Source organism: Podarcis bocagei, assembly GCF_964188305.1.
Source record: "Podarcis bocagei genome assembly, chromosome: 3".
NCBI lineage: Eukaryota > Metazoa > Chordata > Lepidosauria > Squamata > Lacertidae > Podarcis > Podarcis bocagei.
Window position 1 is genome coordinate 28,330,563 of NC_138127.1, and position 22,357 is coordinate 28,352,919.

General features: G+C 43.3%; 2 protein-coding genes across 5 annotated transcripts in view; one reads left to right on the top strand and one right to left on the bottom strand.

Annotated features, from left to right (window-relative positions):
- Positions 1-118: 118 nt before the first annotated feature.
- Positions 119-22,219, bottom strand: RARS2 (arginyl-tRNA synthetase 2, mitochondrial). 2 transcript variants are annotated; one of them, XM_081187508.1, is made up of 20 exons: positions 22,083-22,219; positions 21,445-21,518; positions 20,741-20,846; positions 18,440-18,523; positions 16,799-16,896; positions 15,433-15,488; positions 14,290-14,373; positions 13,270-13,346; positions 12,420-12,578; positions 12,099-12,205; positions 10,805-10,891; positions 9,487-9,547; positions 8,882-8,958; positions 8,173-8,297; positions 7,684-7,751; positions 7,487-7,596; positions 7,081-7,179; positions 6,235-6,309; positions 3,286-3,349; positions 119-217 (listed from the first exon to the last, which is right to left on the bottom strand). In XM_081187508.1, the coding sequence occupies exons 1-20, from the start codon at positions 22,083-22,085 to the stop codon at positions 131-133; spliced, it is 1,701 nt and encodes a 566-aa protein (XP_081043634.1). In that variant the 5' UTR covers positions 22,086-22,219; the 3' UTR covers positions 119-130. The 2 variants fall into 2 exon arrangements, with proteins under 2 accessions (XP_081043634.1, XP_081043633.1); XM_081187507.1 differs by lacking the exon at positions 22,083-22,219 and adding an exon at positions 21,829-21,981.
- Positions 22,106-22,357, top strand: part of ORC3 (origin recognition complex subunit 3) — a 37,061-nt gene continuing 36,809 nt past the window's right edge. For 2 of the 3 annotated variants that reach the window (XM_081187495.1, XM_081187496.1), the window contains exon 1: positions 22,106-22,229. In XM_081187495.1, the coding sequence (XP_081043621.1) occupies positions 22,206-22,229 (24 nt within the window). In that variant the 5' untranslated portion in view covers positions 22,106-22,205. The remainder of the gene's footprint in view (positions 22,230-22,357) is intronic. The other variant, XM_081187498.1, reaches the window with a different exon arrangement.

Below are 22,357 nucleotides of genomic sequence, written 5' to 3' on the forward strand. Positions count from 1 at the left end.
TCCAAAGACATCTTAAAAGTCCACACATTTCCCACCTCTGGTCCAGGCAATATAGAGAAGCAAGGACAGAATAACAGCTAGTCTTCAGCACTCGTATAGTTTAGAATATGCAGTGCAGGAGATCTTCTCTTTACATTTTATTGACAGGTGTGATTCCTAGAAGCTTCATTCCGTTAGCCAGAACGGAGCGAACAGCCTGGAACAAACAGAGCCTTGCCTGGAAAAATAAAAGGTGGGGAAGAGGAGGACACTAATCCATTTTTATCCATAGCTCCCTTAAACAGAATTAATTCAGTAAATCTTGAATGTTTGGTGCATGTTCAACCACAGCAAAATTACAAACTACTAAAGAATAACAACAAATGTTAAGGTGCCCACTTTGCACCAACATCTGTTGCTTCCAGAGTTTAATCCGAGTAATGCTGAAAGTCTGCTATATCTGTTTCAGACACACACCTATATTTGTATCCTTGTTCCCCATGCATAATAAGAAGTAGGTTGAACGCTATTTCAGCTGAACATTACCTACCTCTCTGCAGTGAATGTATTTTTAGGGCAGCAAATACACTACGAACCGTATGATGTGAAGTACATATGCATGCACACACCCTGACGATGGAAATGCTGCATGGAAGACATGCTCATGCATAGTGATGAAGTCTTAATCTAAAACTACAATACATGAAGTGGTCCTAATACTCCTAGCTCAGCCTTCCCCTAGCTGGTGCCTTGCAGGTGTTTTGGACTATTGCTTCTATGTACCCCAGCCAGTACAGAAGACTACTCTAGCCAGTGATACACAGTCTATGGCACCAGGAAGAAAAAAGTGAAAATACTTGTTTCAGGACAATGGCCTCTTGATGAAATACAAGGATATCCTACATCCTGCCTCGCCTACATCAGTAAATATACCAAAGGCAATGTGCTTTTATGTTTCACAAATAAAGGTGGACAGAAGGCTCTGGTGGGTGCTGTCAAGTTGAAGACAGATGAAGGGAAGAATTGACCACATATATTGGAGTAGTTTCTTTTCAGCACAGTTGCAAGAAATCTACCTGGTAGGTTAAACCTGCTCAAGTTTGTGATTAATTAATTTGCCCCGAGTAACAGTGCAAACGCTATTATGTGTCCACTCACGTCTTTTGAGTACAATGGGACGTACTGCCAGCAGTCGTATGTAGTATTGCAGCCTAAACGGATTTATTTAGACTGCAACCTTATTTGGGAGTAAGTCCTACTGAGCTCACTGAAGCTTCTGAGTAGGTATATAATTTTGCGCTGTTAAGCCTGCAGCTGTATTTTTAGTTGATTAAGCAGCCGGAGCTTATTTTAAAAGGTAAGCTCAAACATTAGTGCCACACGTTTTTTGTCTTAACGCTGTTTTGATTTGGTGCACTACCTTGGTGTGCTGCCAAAATAGAGAATAAAGACAAGCAGAAAATAGTCTTTTCCAACAAGGATTGGTACGAGTTTATTAACTCGCTAACCCCATTTGTATCATCTCAAAAGGAAAAACAAAACCACACCACACCAAACCATTTTCACTCTGCCTCTGTTTAGAACAGTTCACATATCTATAGTACAGTGGTGCCCCGCAAGACGAATGCCTCGCAAGCCGGAAAACTCGCTAGACGAAAGAGTTTTCCGTTTTGGAGGTGCTTCGCAAAACGAATTTCCTATGGGCTTGCTTCGCAAGACAACAATGTCTTGCGAGTTCCTGCTGGGTTTTTTCCCCTCCCCCCCTTTTTCTAAGCCGCTAAGCTGCTTATCAGCTGATCCGATCAGCAGATAAGCCACTAAAAGCCGCTAATAGCGCTAATCCTTCAATGGGCTTGCTTCGTAAGACGAAAAAACCGCTAGACAAAGAGAATCACAGAACGGATTCTTTTCGTCTTGCGAGGCACCACTGTAGTGGTAGTATTTTGAGTGGCACTATAAGGGGGGAAGTGGGTAGATTTATTGTCTCTGGCTACAAAAAGCCTGAGAAAGCTGAAGTCTAACCGAAATGGGAAAGATTCTCCACGCTAAGGAGAAGGCTTAAAGAAACACGTGGCAATTGCAGAAAATGGCTTATTTAAGCAATGTATCTCCTCACCCCCACAATTATTAGTATGGGGCAGGAAAACATTTTAAACTAAACCAAAAAAATTATGTACCGTATTTTTTGCTCTATAAGACGCACTTTTCCCTTCCCTTCTTATGGAGCGAATGCAGGCGGGAGGCTCTGCTCAGTGCTCCCTTTAAAGAGCCACGTGGAGCGTGACACGGCCTGTCAGTCCCTTCTCCCTCCTCGGGGAAAAGCCCCCAAGAGCTGCAAACACGCCACAACAGCAGCAAGAATACTCATTGCAAAGTATTGGAAGACACAAGATCTACCCACTCTGGAAGAATGGCAGGTGAAGGTGATTGACTATATGGAACTGGCGGAAATGACTGGCAGGATCCGAAACCAGGGAGAAGAGTCGGTGGAAGAAGATTGGAAGAAATTTAAAGACTATTTACAGAAATATTGTAAAATTAATGAATGTTAGAAAGATGTTGGATAGAAACTAAGGGGTTTTTAGCTGCAATACTATAAGGGAATATGAAAAATGGATTACTAATAGGTAAAGATTTAATGTTATAATATTTTAAGATTAAAGATTAGGATAAACAAAGAGGGGAAGGATTTGCTGAACCAACAAACTGAACTGGAATACAAAAAAGGGAGGCGTGAGGAGGTCTGGGAAACAAGCTAATGAAAAATAAGTAATGGAAAGATTGAGTTGTTTTTAATTATTTTTATTTTGTATTTTTCTTTTTTCTATTTTTATTTTGTAATATTTTGAAAATCTTAATAAATATCTGATAAAAAAAGCTGCAAACATACTCCGTGCGCTCTTTAAAGGGAGCGCGGCTCTTGGGAGAGCCTTCCTCCCGCTGCCCAGGAGAGGCTGCGCTGCGATCTTGCTTGCTGTCCTGGCTTATGGGATAGCCGCATGCAGCCTCTTCCGGGCAGGGGGAGCCTTCATTCCCTTCATATCCCATAAGCCAGGACAGCAAGAGGCTATCCCAGAAGCCAGATCCCCCTTGCTGTTCTGGCTTCTGGGATTCAGAATATTTTTTTTCTTGTTTTCCTCCTCCAAAAACTAGGTGCGTCTTATGGTCTGGTGCGTCTTATAGAGCGAAAAATATAGTGCTTATTTGATATATACCCCATCCTTCAACAGACTGCCAGAATGTACTTCTTTGTAACACATCTCACGAGTAACGCATTCTATTCAAATAGCATCTCTTTTACTTTACCTCTGCTAGTTCCGGAACACTGCCTTTCACAGGTAGCATTTTGTGAGCCACAGCTGCTAAGTGACTGAAACAGAAACAGAGATATGAAACAAACTCTTTAAAAGCTGCAACCCTCAGTACGCATCTAAACTTACTGGCATTTGCTAGGGATGTGTAGTGAACCCAAGATTTGCATTGCATCTAGTGTTTTTAAACAACCCAATCTGTTTGGATCAGCTGTGTGTTGTTCTGATTCAATTCCATTTTAGGGGCCCAAATCTGATCCGTTGGATATGAAACTCTTGTTTTATCCACCTCCCCATTCACTCTCATGGGGAAATCTATGAACTGCTATAACTTTATTTACTCCTCACATATAAGTGAATGACATTTGCAAGCAAATGACCACTCAGAGTGGATTAAACCTACCAAATGGATCAGGCATCATGGAAATTAATGCATTTCCATGCAGGGAACCTTTGATGTTACTTTTTTAAAAAAGTTTGAAACTTTTTCATTCTCTGCCAGAATTGGATGCAAATTTCAAACCTAGTTGCTCCTACTTGAGAGGGATGAAGCCTGCCAAATTTCCAAGAGAGAGATAAAGCAGTTCTCCTGTAAAGGTGGAAGTAACCATTTTGGAGTGGAAAAATAGACATCACAATCCCTTCTTTCTTTCTTTTTGCGGAGGAAGCAATTAGTTTGAAAACTGGGTACATGAGGAAGGTCCCCTGGGTAAGAAACTTGTCAGAGTTCAAACAAACAGATCCAGGGGCTATTCTGCTAGGTGATCTGACTTTTGCAAGCCACCCCAATTCGCCTAACTCTGGCACTTGCATGCTGCTCTCGTAGCCCAAACTCAAGAGAAAACATGACCTAGGTATTTACTTCAACATCCCTCCCTCAAATCACGGTGGTTGGAGTCCACTGTGAAAATAATCTACTCTGTTTTAAAAGCTAGACCTGTCCATTCGAGCTCTGGGCATTTCCCCAGTCAGGTTGGTTTCTGTTTCTCTGAAAATAAAAGGGGTTGCGGGTGGGGGAAGGGATGAGTGTTTCATTAATGAATGGGGAAACGAAAGCAACAGAGTTGCTCGGAAGGTTGGGCACTCCCTGCTCCATCACAATAGGCCTTGTCAAGTGTGTGATGTGAAAGAGTACGTCCGATCACCCCTATTTACCTTGCCATTCAGCTTTGTTACCAATGAAATTTACTTAAGAGCAGGTTGAGTAACCATAGTTCTATAACACAAGGGTGACCAACAAACAGAGAAAACACTACAGTTTGGATCCTTCTGCCAATGGAACAGTCATTTTCGGACCTATTAAGATCAGCATTATGTGAGAAGCAACTCCTCCCATACCGGAAGAGTTTCTTCCGTTTGCACACGTTTTCCTCAATACAGTGGTACCTCAGGTTAAGTATTTAATTCGTTCCGGAGGTCCATTCTTAACCTGAAACTGTTCTTAACCTGAAGCACCACTTTAGCTAATGGGGCCTCCTGCTGCCGCTGCGCCGCCGGAGCCCGGTTTCTGTTCTTATCCTGAAGCAAATTTCTTAACCCGAGGCAATACTTCTGGGTTAGCGGAGTCTGTAACCTGAAGCGTATGTAACCCGAGGTACCACTGTACTTTTTATAGCCCACTGGAATTTGATAATTTACTCACTATGTTTCTCATGCTGTAATACGGAGCGAGCAGGAAGAACCTGTAGCTTCCCAGAGGTTGCTTGACTCCTAAGCTCACATAGGTTCCAGGCAGCGTGGCTAATGGCCAGAGATGCTGGGAGCCCAGAAACATCTGGAAGGCCACAGGTTCCTCAGCCCTGATTTAACGTCATCCCCAGGGCACTGCAATCCTTCCCTGGAGGAACTATTGCCTTGCCACACTTGCACAGGAATACACTCAAAGAATACCACCAATACATTTTTATTTTATTTTTAAAAAATTATACTTGTGGATCTAATCTCTGAATCCACAAGGAATAATCAGCAGGCTTGGAAAAATCTTTGCCCTTGTTTTTAAAGGAGGGAAACCTTTGCTGAAGTAGAAACAAAAACAAACCCACAACTTTAGGGGGCACAAAACTGGGGTGGGAGCACCTCAACACAGCCACCATTGACTGAAGATGCTCAGCGGCCATAAAATACTGTTGCAGGGAGGGAATAGGAAAACCAGACTGTGCATTCTGGGAAATGGAAGGACACCGCCACACATTTGTTTGCAGTTCCCACAGTTAACGTTATTACTGATGCAATGGCACGAAACAGTCACTAATGCATAGCTCTAGCTTTCCTGCAGAAGTTGTACATGAAGAGCCTGCTAATACTTGTGCAGTATATTGAAGAGGCTTCTGCAGACTCTTCCCCTCACCCCCATAAAAGCAAATAAGCTCGAAATGTCATGTACATTTCAGTTCTATTGACGCTATGCACTGTTGGCCTCAGTCACTGGACTGAAATCAGCTCATGAGGTGCCTCGGGGCAAAATGTCTATCAGACTCAGATGATGGACTTAACAGACCATTAAAAGTAACTGGTTTTTCTAGTTGAGGCAGATTCAAATTCTATGAATATGTACAGGGTTTCCTGGACAATGTGCCAGAAAGAAAGGGGTGGCTCATTCGGGCTGGGAAATGAAATAACACTTGACAGAAGGCCCATTTCAAAGTTTTCAAGCCTGATTCACAGAATGCATTCTCTTATGAGGCTTATTATTATTAATGGAAATGCAGTATTAACATGTGAAGCAATGCTCAAATGTTCAATCTAAAGAAGTTCATTCTTCAGTGAACCACAAGTTTAGGTTCTAGGTATAGATTTGGCTCTAAATAAAGCCTAAACTTCCTCAAGTTTGGAATGAGGGTCTGTGAATTTAATTACATCAAACTATTCCTTATCAAGCCTTGTTTTTTTAAGTAGGCTGAATTCTTGTCAAAGGGCAAGACGTTTCTCTCACCCACTCACCTACCTTAGTTTAAGGAGATAGGCAACAATATGCTTGGGCTGGAGATCTTGCGAAGACTTGTAAAGAATCTCATCATACCTGAAGAGAATAAATAGAATAGCTGACACATACTTCAGAATCTGATCATAGCTAGGATACGCCCAGGTCACATCTATATTCCCATACTTATTCTCATTTAACACTAATGGAACACCTGTGATTTTCTAAGCAATGTAGGTATATTAAAGGATGAGGTAGCCTGTGCCTGGAGTCTCACAATCTAATAGACATGATGCGCAGTCTGAGCAGTATAGTATAGTATAGTATAGTATAGTATAGTATAGTATAGTATAGTATAGTATAGTATAGGTCCTTCTATCACCTTCCTATACTGGCCACCAAGCTATATCCCCCTGAGTTGGAGTGTGGTGTCTTTCTGAGGCCAGTTTGCCTCTTTCTGATGTTATTTATGAATTGCCTCTCCAGTCAAAAATGCCTGAGGTTATATAAAATTTTGAAAAATCTCCAAAACTTGGTTTGCAGCCTCGACAAATCACAAGTTAATCATGAGTCATCAAGGAAACCATGGCTTGTTTCTCACAAAAAAAGGTATGTTTTGTTTTCCAGCTGTTGGGTTTACACAAAACAGAAGGCCTTAATTAAACTAAAGTTTATATGCCAACAGTAATTACTTCCGATCATGGCAGTAAAGAAATCATAGTTAAGATGCTGGGCAGGGTTCACACATAACAATAAGCTTTAGTTTAATAAAACAATGGAGCCATTGTATCTAATGCAACTTCAGCTCTCAATTAAGCAAGCAACTAAGTGAACAAGCAAGCAGAAGTTTGCAACTTATATTCTGAATACCTGAGAAGGTGCTGAATTAGCGAAATAGCCTGTGGATCTTGTAGGCATGCAGCGTTAATGTGAGACGCCTGATTGACTGCTCCACACATCTCTTCTAAACTGGGTGGAGAAAAAGACAACAGAAATATTAAACATCTAAAACGTCTACGCAATTTTACTGAATGGAAAAGAGCCACATTGCCTTTTCATGAATATTTTCATTGTACTCAATGGAACAGTATTGCTAAAACTGAACTAAAAGCACTTGAGGAGATTGGGAATCCTAAATCCCAAGATTAAGAAACAGTGGCTGGGATCTAAAGAGTTGTTTTAGTTGTGGGCCAAGGCTTTGGGTTGGCCCCCTGAGGTTTTCTTGGAACAACAGACCCTGACCCAGACTCTCGCCATTTTCAACTGCACTTCTTACCTGTGCAGTCTGGCGTGTGTGTACTGCAGGAAGACACCAGTATCACCTCGGCTCTGGAGAATACGATCCCAGCTGAACTGATAATCAGATAATAGGAGGCCCCTGAAGTCCTGAAATGGTAAGTTATTCAAGCATCTTGTAAACCCTGACAGCATCACTTTACATTTTGTCATGAAAGGATAACAGCATCAACAGACCTGAATGATAAATGCTGCGAGCCCAATCCTCTCAGCTGTCTCAAGAGGGTTGTCCAGTTCTTTGGTTGCTAAGCAGATAACAAAAGGTGAGGTGGGGAGAGTGTCAATGGCTGCATTTCAATGTCACACTAAACTGTGGATTGGCGAAGCATATATGAGGCTAGCGTTCTCCTGGGCTTGCAGATTCCTTGCAAACTCCCTTATGCTCCTCCTGCTTAAGTAACAGAAGGAGTTCACAAGTTTTCACATCTGTTTTTGGTTAACTGCAAGCCACTGTGCCATCTGAACTGGCACACTGGTCAATGCCTATAGGGAATTTTAACAAGTCAGTTTAGAAAGCAGAGGTTGAAGTTGTCTTGTTTGAAACTAATTGTAGCTAATGTTAAGCACCATTTGTTGGACTTGGAGGACACAACAAAAATGCTAAGGCCGGGCAGGCGTTTCCATTTGCACAAGCATTACGTTATTAAGAGAGACTGATCAGCTAACTTTTTGCAGAAGCACTTTGTTCTATGACCATGGAGCGAACTTCATCCAAAACATCGTCAAGGAAAACCACTTCTCCTTTCCGAGTCCTCATTCCTTGAACTCTTCCAAAGGGCACATGCTGGCACCTGCAGGAGGACAGGGGACCAGAAACTTCAGTTGTTTTATTTTATCACCTTAAAGGGGAAAAAGTGGCATTTTCCAAAGTGCATAAACTAAAAATGTTATTCCTTCTGAACAGAAATAATGTCAGTGTATTTTGGGATTCACAACTGTGCCCAGAAACAAATTACTTTGTAGTTCTTAATATCTGGGCACATGTACAAACATGAGGTGGAGGAGAAGGGAGATCATTCTTTCTGGCAAACATAAATGCTTGCACTGACTGAGCAATCAGAAGAAATCAACACTGAATTCCTCTAATAGGGCACCTTCAAAGCCTTAGTATGCCATGAAGGTGCGTGTATATATATATATATATATATATATATATATATATATATATATATGTTGCCATATATTTCAAAAATCAAAAATCTGGATAGAAAAGTTGTTGAGCTTTTACTAGTGACGTGGACCGTATACCATATGTCCAGATTTCCCTGGGCATTTCAGCAATTTCTGCCTGGATGCTGCTTAAGGGGGTTGAATATAGGACGTATGGCAACCCTGCTATAGATATATAGATATAGATAGGCAAGTACACATTTACCTTTCTGCCCATTGGTAACCCATTAATTTTAGTATCTGGAAGACCTGTTGAAAATGAGGGATCTGGCTTTTATCTGTCTTGGAGAAGGGGAAAAAAGAAAGAATCATTAAATGTACATTCAAACAGACACACAAGTGGAAATGTTCATATCCAAGGTGGGACAAATAATGGAGATGAAGTGAGGATGAAATTTGTGAACCTGATCTTCTAACATAACCTTTGGAAAAGCACTCAGGTATGCGAGATCAAGATCCAGTCTTGAGACCACCACCCATCTCCAAAAAAGTGTCAGAAAAACTCCACCCTCCCAACTTTGAAAGCTTGTCACCTTTTTATTTGTTCAGGCCACAGGTTGTACCAGAGATTATGGGCTGTAGCCAATGGCGTCCCTCCATTGATGGAAAGCTCTGATCCAGCAGAAGTTTCCATCCCTGCCCCGCAAGCTAATCTCACCCCAGCACTATATCTACTTTCATTTATCTTTCCTTTTGCTGCTGTCAAAGTCAGTGGGGTTTGAGGGCCGAATCAGAATTATGTGTTTGACGGGCTGGGGAGCTAGCCAGCCCTGCTGTACACCCACCAGTCTGCAGGACAGCCAGACTTACCACATATATCATAGTGTCAGGATTCCTTTTTTCCACTCTGTCTATAGCAGCAGCAAGATCTCTGGAAAAGAAATACAAATACAGTCGTACCTCGGTAGTCGAACGGAATCCATTCTGGAAGTCCGTTCGACTTCCAAAACATCTGGAAACCAAAGCACGGCTTCTGATTGGCTTATGGAAGCCGCAGAAGCCCCGTCAGATGTTCAGCTTCCAAAAATAGTTCGCAAACCGGGACACTCACTTCTGGGTTTGTGGCATTCGGGAGCCAAAATGTTCGAGAACTAAGCTGTTTGAAAACCAAGGTACAACTATAAGACCAAACAAAACTTTCCAAAATTAAACAAACTTTAACTTACCGTATTTTTCGCCCTATAGGACGCACTTTTTCTCCTCCAAAAATGAAGGGGAAATGTGTGTGCATCCTATGGGGCGAATGCAGGCTCCTTGGCTTCAGCGATAGCAACGCGAAGCCTCCGAAGCCTGCACTCCGGAGGCTTCGCGTTGCTTTCGCTGAAGCCAGGAGAGTCTGCTCTTTGAGGCTGGCGGTGGGGGAAAGCAGCGCTTCCCCCCATCGCCAGCCCCACAAGCTGGGGGGGGGCAGCGGGAATTCCCCCACCTCCTAGAAAAGCCCGCAGGAGCTGCGCAGCCTTTAAAGAGCGCATCGCTCTTGGGGGCTTTTCCCCAAGGAGGGAGAAGGGACTGACTGGCCGAGTCAGTCCCTTCTCCCTCCTGTGGGCTTTTGCGGGAGATGGGGGAATTCCGCCACCTCCCGCAAAAGCAGGGAGAAGGTCTTGGAGTAGCGCACAGGCTGTGGGCAGCCTGTCCGCTGGTCCCAGAGCTGCGGGGGGGGGGATCATATTTTTCCCCTTGATTTCCCCCCTTGATAACTAGGTGCGCCCTATGGGCCAGTGCGCCCTATAGGGCGAAAAATACGGTAACTCATTGTTAATCCTTTTGTGATTATGATTTGCCACTGGTCAATATTTTGTCATGTCTGTCTAACAGATGATGAGGCTGGCTGCAACTCTATACTGAGAAGCATATCACCATGTAGGCTGTCGCCCCATTTAACTCAACAGGTCTTACTTTGGAGTGGATACGTATAGGATTGCTCTGTAATAGAATCAGAATGCTGGGCCATTTCTATGGCGGCACCTAGGTTATAGAACTTCTTCATTATTTTATTTCTTTCACAGAGCTTTTAGTATGGGTGACAGTTCTGGGTGGGTTGTTGTTTTTTTGCCAAATTCTTTTATGCTTTTGTTTTTATTGTATTAAAGTTACTGCTAAACAATCAGGCAAAAAGAGTAACACTTGCCTCGTTAGGTAGAGCGAGGTTCCATCACTCCGCATCACAGCAGAACGGTCCTCCTTCTCCGATAGGTAAACTACTCCTGTTCCTTCTCTAGAAAAATGGAGAAACAGAAAACAATGAAGCAACCATATGCGATACACAGATGAATAGTCATAATCTCACAGCACACTTCTAACCATAGTGTACTCAAAAGTAAGTCCTCTTTAATTCAACGAGGCTTCCTCCTAGGCGCATGGGTTAGGACTGCAGCTTGTGATCACAATTCTACAATCACACTTATTTCTCAGTAATTCTCTCTCCCCCCACTATCCAGAATGAAGGTTCTTTTCAAACAAGGATGATTAGGGCAAGAGGGACTTTTCACAAAAAGAAGGCGATTACTCCCTTTCCTCAGCAACTTTACTGTACCCCCCAGCTCACTCTCACACCTCACGGATCACCTATATGGCAAATGTCTATGCTTCTCTCTCTACGAACCAGGCCAGATCCTGTACACCCCACACAAGAGAAGTATGGAGGGTGGTCACATGAGAATGGGCCTTTTCTATGGAATGCTATTCCCAGGGAGATATGCTTGGCACACTCTGTCAGTTTTTAGGCACCAGGATGAGGCTTTTCTGTTTACTCAGGTCTTCAATTAATTAATACTGCCCTCTGTGGTGGTGCTGATCTTTAGGACTTTGTTCTCATTAATTCATTGTTAGATGAGCATTCTATGCCTTTTGTATTGTTGGCTTAAAAAAAAAATCATCTCTGGTTTTAAATTGTTTTTAGAAGCTGGATTTTTTTATAAGAGACTGATAAATTAAATAAAAATAATAATGAATCCATCACATTTACATTACCTTCACCCTTCCCATTCTCACCTGCCTGCAGACTGCCAACCCTAACAACCTAGAGCAAACTTTTCACTTTGTTATGAATATCAGTATCAATTCAATACATGGTCCTTCCCCGCACAAAGCACAGGTAGGGAAATTGAGGCCAGGGGCCAAATGCAGCCCTCTACACCTCTCCATCTGGCCCTCAAAACTCTCCCCAGGCCACATTCCTCTCTGCCTTTGTTTTGCTAACTGATTGTGCCTGGCTAGAATGTGCACTCGAACCATGATAACACCTTTTGCTTGTCTGGATGGAGGACACAGAGGGGTGTGTGAATGGGTGTAGAAATTAGCCTACTGTACAAAGGTAAAATTTACATTAGTTGTTCTGCCCCAAAAACCCAAAGTTCGGACAAGCAGGAGAGGTGAGGATGGCAGATGGCTCAAAAGCTGTAAACAGAAGAACCTGTTCGTACTGAGTTTTCTTAAGGAGTCCTTTCGCGTCCAGCATCTTTAAGACTTCTTGGCTTTTCTCCTGGTAGAATGATTCTCCAGAATATTCATCAAAGCACACACCCAGGCGCTGAATGGCCCCACCAGGACGAAAGGAAAACAGTGTTACCATGAGACAAAGACGACCTTAATTTCTGTAAGTGCGTCATTCGGAATCAAGGTGGCAAACTGAACTTTTGAAACCATACTGATTTTTTGTGTGCTTCTTAGAATTCCCAAGCAATGCCAGATGTGAGGCTGCTAGTGATATATAAATACCAGAAAAAATGGACTCGAGTTAGCACCTTGTACATCCGGGCATAGTCGTCAATGCTAATGTCTCTAAAATGTTGCCACAATGACACGGTTTGTTCTTCACGTGCCTCCAATCTTCTAAAGAAATCTTGCGCCAGCTTTTTAATGTTTTCCTCCTCTTCTGATGCTTTATTGGCCTGTACATAAACCTAAAGGAAACGAATGAAAAATATGGGTCAGTACTAACTCGGAGAACTCTCTGCAACTAGGAAAGGGACCTAAGGCAGTGGTGAAGCACAGCTTTGTACCGAGATGGTCCCAAGTTCAATCCCTGGTGATCCTGACTCGGTGCCAGTGATCTCAGGAAGAAGGGAAATATATCTGGCATGAGACCTTGGAGAACTGCCATGCTAAAGAAATGAATGGTTCGAGTCAGTATAAAGGAAGCTTCAAGATAAAACAGAGTCTGAATTGTCCAACAAGGTTATCTAAAACACTGTCAAATAAACAGTACCACTATTAAAAAGCTATCAGATGCTTGTAGCATTCATTCCACACAGGTGCTCAGTTAAAAGAGGGCATGTCTGTGCTAGAGATTTGTTAATAGTCATTCCATCTTTACAGAAACCCTAGTTATGTATGCCTCCAGAGGAATGGTGGTATAAAATTAAATAAACGTAATGTGAAAATAAACAGTATTTTAAGGCTCAATTGCTTTTTTATAAATAAAATACCTATATACTGCAATTTCACTTAAAAATAAGCAGTGTACAACAAGCAAACGCACACATACACAATTTAAAAACCACATTTCATCTTCACTTTTGAGCATGCACTCTGATTAACCTCACTCTTTCAGATTCAAGCTTTTTCAGACTATTTAACTGTGGGTTAACGTACCTCAAAAAGATGCTGCAAAGGATTAGATTTTAGTTTTTCTTCAGAGCCAAACTGCTGGAAGCCAGCTCCCAACAAACCTGTGTTATTGTAGCCAATACAGTATTTGTTAACAAAATAACTGCATATTAATGACACAGTATTTTTTGACTACTTTTCTGCAATAGAATCTTACCAATCTGTTAAGCAAATATCAAGGGTAGAATAGCCAAGAGCATAGTGGTAGCCAGCACCTGTGTTGCACCTCACAATAAATCCCTATGTCACACTGCTGGTGGGAGGCCAGGTCACAGCGCTCCTCCTCACTATTCACCAGCTGCCTCAGTACTATAGCAGAGATCCTCAGGCTTAGAGTTTGAATACAGATGTACCTTGGAAGTCGAACAGAATCTGTTCCAGAAGTCCATTCGACTTCCATAATGTTTGGAAACCAAAGCGCAGCTTCTGATTGGCTGCAGGAAGATCCTGCAGCCAATTGGAAGCCCCGCCGGACATCTGGCTTCCAAAAATAGTTCGCTGCAAACTGCAACACTCACTTCTGGGTTTGCGGCGTTCGGGAGCCAAAATGTTCAAGAATTAAGCTGTTCAAAAACCAAGGTACAGATGTATAACCTTCCAGGACTCTCTTTCAGGCTCCTAGAACTCTCTCCCAAGGCCACATCCCTCACTGTTCCTGCTCTAAAACCTCCTTTCAGGTGTTTTTTTGTTTTGTTTTGTGTTTGCCAAGATGGAACATGTCCCTGGACTGCTCCAATGCCCTTTTCCTGCCTGACTAGAGGTTGGAGGTTTGTGAATATAAAATCCTCCGAATTTCTGCATGGCTGGAATACAGCCTATTGTGTGAAGTGAAGCGCCACGTTCATGGCTCCACTGACTTTTGCCTCTGGCCTCCACCAAGACTGGCATGCGCCTGCCCACTCCCGCAAAGGTCGCCCACAAGGGAATGCAACAAGTGGACTGAAAAGGGTTCCCCACCCCTGCACTATACATATCCTGAATGAGAAGGGGGGGGGGATTACTTACCAAACTGCATGCCCCAATCTCCAAGGTAATTTACTCTTGTAACATGATGTCCCGTTGCTTCTTTGATATTTGCTATGAAATTTCCTGAAAACAGAATGTGACAATTATTGATCCCTGCAGCACACTTCATCCCCAAACACTCAGTTATATGTAACCCACACTCTGCTTTTCTCCGTGACAGCCAACAAAAATAATGACTCTATAAGGACAGTTTCCTGCTGGATCTCTAAATAGTCTGAATGCGCTGTTCCAGAAACACTATTTCTTCTACACATTTAATTCAATGTTAAAAGAGCCTCCCTATTTTCATTGTGTTCCATTCATCCCAGAAACACAGTAACTTGACGCCTCTAATCTGTGTAAATATTATTACTCCCATGTTACAAATAGGTAAAAAAGGCACAAGGAGGTTAAACTTGGAAGGCAATGAGCTGAAAGAGAATCTCAAGCAGCAACGGTTTCTCATTAAACATGGAATCTCAGTGTGATCTCACTGGACTCCATCCAGAGTTGCAATTCTTCCCTAGCTGCACTCAAAAGGAGGTCATGTATCCGTATCACCAAGTTGTGACCCACCTATTACTGCATCCTCTGTGAATTTGTCCCCTCCCCTCTGTGTTGTGTACGGGAACCCAAAGCTGGGAAAAGTCATTCTAACTCAGCTTATTCCCCCCATGATGATACAGAAATTCTCTCTGGTCTATGTCACAAGTTTTTTTTACAATAAATGTCTCAACTTGTTTTGTTAAGTGCCTGTCTCAATCCTGCCTTGACTGACTTTTCCTATGGCTGACCTTTGATTTCGCTATTGCAGAGAGACTCAAATTCCTTATGAATGCCTACATTACAAAGGGAGAGAACCGCATAGCGCAACATCAGGATTATTGATTAATTGATTGCCTATTACCTGTCTCAAGGCAATTCATAAGCAGACCATTAAAAGAGCTAAGAAGTGCTTACAATTATACACACCCACCCACCCCGAAGATAGGTTTAAACAAAATTAACATCCATGTCATATAAGCCAGAGCAGTGTTGGGAGCCTATTATGGTGACACCACAAGTTGGGAGGATGGGGTGGAAACACCCACGGCAAGAAGGCCAGCCACATGAGCATAGAACATAGAGCATCAGCTACCTTACCTATTATTGTAGAGCGCAAATGACCCACATGAAACTTCTTTGCAATGTTGGGTGAACTGCAAGAAACAACAACAGTTACCATTTGAAGTTTCTTTTCCCCCTTGTCCGCAAAAGGCATATGTGCAGACACACATGCTCAGTCCTCACGGCACCATCTCCCAAACAAAACGGTTTCAATGTTTACCCCACACAATGAAAAATGAAAATACAACTGGCATGGTAACCCCCAAAAACAACTTATTAAAGTAAAAGCAAAGCCACAGAGTAGGATCCTGGGAGAAAACCCCATTCCAAAATGCACTGGCAGCTTTTTTGTTACTCGAGAACTAAATGTACTTTAGCAGTTCCCTTTGCACGACAGACTTCTTATGCGTGCGACAGAACTTCCCCTTCCTCTCCTGCCACCTGCAGCTCCCCACACAGCCTCAAAATGTGCTCCAGAGAGTTGGGGAACCCGCAAGAGCATATTTTAGAGACACACAAAGGGAGGAGAGGAAGAATTCTCACTGTGCAAATAGAAAACTGATAGCACTGCAATGGCTACAACCCATTACCTTCAGAGATTTATATGCTAATCCATAGCTCATTCATATACTCTTCATGCACGTGTTCTTTCATATATTTTACTGAATGGGAAAATGTTAGTGTCATAGCTGAGTTGAGAGGAAGGGAGGATGTAGCAGGTATGCTACAGGAGAGTACCGTATTTTTTGCTCTATAAGACTCACTTTTTCCCTCCTAAAAAGTAAGGGGAAATGTGTGTGCGTCTTATGGAGCGAATGAAGGCTGTGCAACTATCCCAGAAGCCAGAACAGCAAGAGGGATCACTGCTTTCGCTTCGCAGCGATCCCTCTTGTTGTTCTGGCTTCTGAGATTTAGAATTTTTTTTTCTCTTGTTTTCCTCCTCCAAAAACTAGGTGCTTCTTATGGTCTGGTGCGTCTTATAGAATGAAAAATACAGTATTTAACATGTTTGAAAACCTGTAAGCATGGAAGAACACAATCCCCTAATAGAATTTAAACTATCAAATGTCATCGTTGATGCGGAAAGACCACCAAACTACCAGTCTACATAGATCAAGCTAGATATTTCCCAGGCCACAGTGGGACACAAACCAGAGCCGTCACTTTGGAGAAAGGAGCAAGAAGACGACTAAAAAAACTGAGTCAAGCATCATAGTACATGGAAACGAAAGAAGCAAACAAAACCAGACTCTGTCCAGTGAATCTATGTTGATCCATAAGCCAAATATATTTGTGTAACCAGACTGCAGACTCCCAAGGCATTTTAGAAATATGCTTCAAAATAACTGAAGCTGTAATCTGCATTGAGTAAATATGTACATGATTGTGCCTATGAACTCACCTAAACTCAATCAGGATTTTTCTTTTTGGCAATCCTGAGAAAAGTTCACTCTTTATCCCATACTTGGAGCCATCCTCAAACACTTGCTGCAACACTGTCTTAGAAGGCAAAATATGTATACAAAGAAAGGCATTCATCAATAAGAATTTCAGAAACAGGTTGATATCCCTTTCACAAAAAAGCAATCAGTTCCACCTGAAAGTAAACTTCAAGCATGTTAAAACTATAAACCATCAAGCACACATCTCCCACTTACAGGTCTAACCTCAACAGCAGCTAACTTCAGAACTTCAACTCACCACTTGACATTAGTACTGTCAAACTGTCCTTTTCCTGCCATTTGTCTCCCCTCATGTATCGTCTTCTTGGCCTGTAAGCCCGAGGTTTGCATCAATTTAGTAGGATTGATGTGGGGTGCTTTGGAAGACAATACTTGTCTGAAAATGGAATCCAGACCCAATTGCTGCACCAACCCCAGGCTGGGAAAGTGTCGTCCTGCCCCTGGCCAGGAGTCTCAACAGGGCTGTGTGTGTGGCTGAGACCCTGCTGTTCTGTAAAGCTCTGCTGGGCAGTAGCCAAGTTAAGATCACATGCTTACCTTGGAACTCGATGGGCCTTACTTTCAAGCAGACACATACAGGATTGCACAATAAAAGGAGCGGTTGTTTCTCACTTGAGAAGTGTTTCACCGAGTGTGTGATCCGCTACCCAGAGAACTGCTGATTCTCAGAATTTTACCACACCCCTATCTATACTAAAGCTTTGCTTTGAAATCAGGCCTGCTCATTTTAAGAGGCCAGAGCTCCAGCAGCTTTGAATCTCCAAGCATCTGTGACACCACACAATGTTATCAAATATCTGTGGTGGGCTTCGAAGATTGGCAGCAGACAGAGCTTACTTCGGATTCTGCCTTCCGGTTTAGTTTCCTGTGCCCTCCTTTGGTGAACTGGGAAAGGCAGTTTGTTTTGCAGCATATTTCAGTGCTTCGGGCATTAAACACCTCATTCAAATAAACGCTAACTAAATTTCTTTTCCCCCAGCTTTTAGCTTAGTAAAATGAAAACCAAATGGACTGTTGTGGTTTTAAGTTTGCTGTGTTAGTTGTATGCTTCACTCCCCCCCCCCCCGTTTTTATTGTATTTCAGTTGTTTTTATTTTGTTACCTGCCTTGGAACAAACATTTGTGTAAATAAAGACTGTAACTGTCAACATACAAGGTATTAAGCCCCATTGAAAATAATAATAAAAATTTACATTTAACTCCCAACTTTCCTCAAGGAAAGTTGTATGTTGACGGTTACAGTCTTTATTTACACAAATGTTCTCCTCCTCATTTTATCCTCACAACAACCTTGTGAAGTAGGCTAAGCTGAAGGTACAGTGATTGACCCAAAATTACCAAGTGAGCTTCATGGCTGAGTGGGGATTAGAACTCTGGTCTCCCAGGTCTTAGATCAACACTAACTGCTACACCACACTGGCTCTCATAATGGGACTTACTTCTAAGAATACATATATACGTTTACAATCTAAATGCTCTAGAGTAGTATCCACACTGCAACCATAAGCCTTGACTTAGATTCCCCCCCCCCCCATTTATATCCAATAGCATTTTCACTGCTTATATATATTGGGTCTTACCTTTGCTAATAACTCTCGATTTATTGTGAAGTTTACCGTTCCTTCACCTGCGCTGATTTCACTCACCACTGGATCACATTTTAACTAAAATGAAAACACATGGACAACAGTGGATTACACAATCAATGAGTGGCACAGCTGACGCTGCTTTGTTATCGGTATTATCCCATACAGGTAGATCTTAATTCTATTTTGAGAGATTTCAGAACTACTTTATGTTGTCTTTCACTGCTGCTGAATGATGAGAATGGCATGTCCTTTACACAACTAACACTGCGAACACTACCAGCAGATGGTGCTTTTTAGCACCCATTACATGTCATTTGCTAATGAGCCTTACAATTAAAAGTTTAGACGTCCAACCCGACATAGAATTTGTATAAGTTCCTTAAGCTATACAGTATGTTTAAACATGTAACACACACACACACACACACACACACACACAGTTAACAGCTTAGGGCCCCACAGTTAACACACACAGTACAAGAATGTTCAGGAGTAGAGCATTAGTAAAGCGACTGCTTTCCAGATTACAATTTTATATAAAAATTGGTGATCTTAAAACCTTTGTAGAGCGCTGTCCAGAAGACAGTCACTGATGTTAACATGGAAGAGGCAGACATAATCTGAGGTGCATGACTTGTGGGGCTGCAGTATCCAACACCTGATCATTTCCAACCTACAAAGGTGAAGGCAAGCAACCATTTTCCCGCCCACTCCCCATATGTGCAGTAGAAGCACAGGGAGGAAAAGAGAACACAGGAATCAGCCTTTAGGCCAGAGGTTTCCAACCTTTTTGAGTCCATGGCTCCGTTGACCAACTATATTCTTTCTGCGGCACCCCAGTGGGGCTCAGGAGCCCTGTTATGTCACCCCTTGCCTGCAGAGCTGGCAGCCTCTCACCCTATTTCGAACACTCTCCCTTGTGGAGTGTTCCCTCAGTCTCCTCTCCTCTCTCTTCTCCTCGGGAGTCTGCCAGGCAGCCGCTGCTGCTACTGCCCCTGCCCCAAAGAGAGGTGCCTCCTCACACTGCCCCACAGCCACCTGGGACTTGTCTGTCCAGACTCCATTCCCAACAGCAAGGACTGGATGACTGGACTCCCTCGCCCGCTTACTCCAAGGCCACCTCAGCTTCTGGCAACCAGCACCCCCTGACCAGCCCCAGAGGCACCATTCGCCTGGGAAGCCTATAGCCAGAGCTGCTGAAACAAACAGCTGTGCAAGCCTTTGGGAGGCAGAGAAGTGAGAGGGCATCAAAGGAGGGTGGGGGGGGCAAGGAAAGAAGGATGAATGCCAGTGTTGCCTGCAGCACTCCTGACCATCATTCAAGGCACCCCAGGGTGCCACAGCACACTGGTTGAAAACCACTGCTTTAGGCTATATCAGGGACAAACAACCTCTGTGCCTGTTTAACCATTATGTCTATGCTATATAAATAATCCCAGTCTCTACCTTCCATGCATTCACATACCTATGATTTATTTATTTTGGTTTTATGTCTGCTTTTGTTCAGCCGTGATCTATAGCTGTATATGGACTATGTATACACTCCTCTGCCAACCTAGCAGTTCGAAAGCACGTCAAAGTGCAAGTAGATAAATAGGTACCGCTCCGGCAGGAAGGTAAACGGCGTTTCTGTGCACTGCTCTGGTTTGCCAGAAGCGGCTTAGTCATGCTGGCCACATGACTCGGAAGCTGTACGCCGGCTCCCTCAGCCAATAAAGCGAGATGAGTGCTGCAACCCCAGAGTCGGCCATGACTGGACCTAATGGTCAGGGGTCCCTTTACCTTTATACAGTGGTACCTCAGGTTAAGTACTTAATTCGTTCCGGAGGTCTGTACTTAACCTGAAACTGTTCTTATCCTGAAGCACCACTTTAGCTAATGGGGCCTCCTGCTGCTGCCGCACCGCCACTGGACGATTTGTTCTCATCCTGAGGCAAAGTTCTCAACCCGAGGTAATATTTCTGTAACCTGAAGCGTATGTAACCTGAAGCGTATGTAACCCAAGGTACCACTGTATTGTCATTAGATCCTGTTTTGGTAATACTATATTGTACAGGATTTTGTATAGCCTTTTGTGGGGAAATTAATACAAATTGCTTTTTTTTAAAAAAAGAAAACCTTAGGCCCACCAGATGGTTGACTCCACCTCCCATCAGCCCCAGTCTGTATGGTGAGGAATGATGGATGTTGTTATGTAGCAACATTTGAAGGACCACAAGCTTCCCACCCTGGGGCTATGCTGCCCTGTTTTTAATTGAATAAACACATTACAGTAAGTAGATCTCCGCATACCTTCTTTGCCAGCTTCTGGGCTTCAAGCTGAATATCTGACTTTGAGTAATTGCTGGAGCTAGCATCCAGCACAGAACTCACAGAGAGTTGGAAATCACACACCTGCCTAGGGGATGAATAAAAAGAAGCAAGAAATTAAGGGGGGGGAAGCTTTTATTTTATTACTGCATTATGGCATAAAGACCTTTATTTATTTGCACACTTTACAATACAATTACCAAACACAGGGAGCGGTCTTCCAAGACAAATACACGTACAGATGTTAGGCATTGTATGCCACCATCCACATGGTATCCAAGAAAACTTGGAAAACCTTTTACATTACAGATTCAGCTCACATCTACAAGCTATACATTAATCTAAAGCATTAAGATAATTTCTCCATAGTGGCTGCTGCAACTGTGATGAAAGGGAGAATACTGTGCTAGTGTTAATAAATGATAAATTGAGACCATACGGAGTCAAACCCGTCTTTGTCATTCCTCTTATCACCCTTCATATCAAAATAGCTAATGTTTATTTGTACTGGATTTCTTTTGAATACTAAAAGAATTATAACAATTCTATTTAAAAATTCCTAAATTATAAACAATGGCTAACTGAAATATTAGCAGCATCCTAACTTTTAGTCATCATCTTGTCTTACCATGGCAAAGAGATTTTAAGAAATTAAAATAATTAGAATATAAATTAGAAATAACTACCCTTTTCTTGACACTGGAACAGCATATATTGACTTAATCAAGTTTTCTGGCGGCGTCTCCAGAATATGTGAAAGCTAGATTGAAAACAAATGATCCGTATTAGTTAGGACAAAGTCAAGGCGCACGACTTCTGAGACCAAGTGTCCCGCCCCCCAACTTGTCCATCTTTCACCAGAGTGTGTGTGTGTGTGGGGGGGGGAGTTAGCGAGCTGCTATCCTTATAGCTAACTGCTCTCTGCAGTCAATCTTATGCAACCGCTGCATTCTTCCATCCCAGCAACTTTTCCAGGAACACTGTAGCAAGGAGGAACCAGGAACCAAGGCGAGGAGCCGGGGCAGGGCGAAAGCCGACACCCTGGCTGCAGAATGAAGGGGGAGTGGTACCTGAGCAGCAATGCTCCTCCGAAATCGACATGCCGCCATAGCGCGCCCTCCACCCCCTGCCGTGGACTCGGCTCTTGGGAGGGGGAGGAGCCACTCGGCTCCCGCCACCAATCGGATTGTACCACTTTCTGTCCGGCAGGGCAGGCGCGAAAGTTTTTTCCTCGCCCCCTCCCTTCCTCTCTATCTCTAGTCCGGCTATAGCGGAGTGAGGGAGTCACATGACTGGGAGGAGCACAAACTAGACCGGCTCGTACCATTCTCAGAGAGGGGGGGGAAAGGAAGACTACAAATCAGGTCCCGGAAGTGGCGGGAAGGGAGGCTCGAGTGCCGTTCGTGGAGTTTGGCCGCTGCATGTTGAGCGGGCTGGAGCCGCAGCTATGAGCACGTGCTCAGTCTCCAAGGTGAGTCAGTAGGAGAAGGGTGCGCCGCCCCGCCCGCCCTCCGCTTCAAAGAAGCCCCCCCACCCCACCCCCGCGCGCCTGGCTATCGCGTTGCCACGCGGAGGGTTAGCTGAGCTCCATCGACTGCA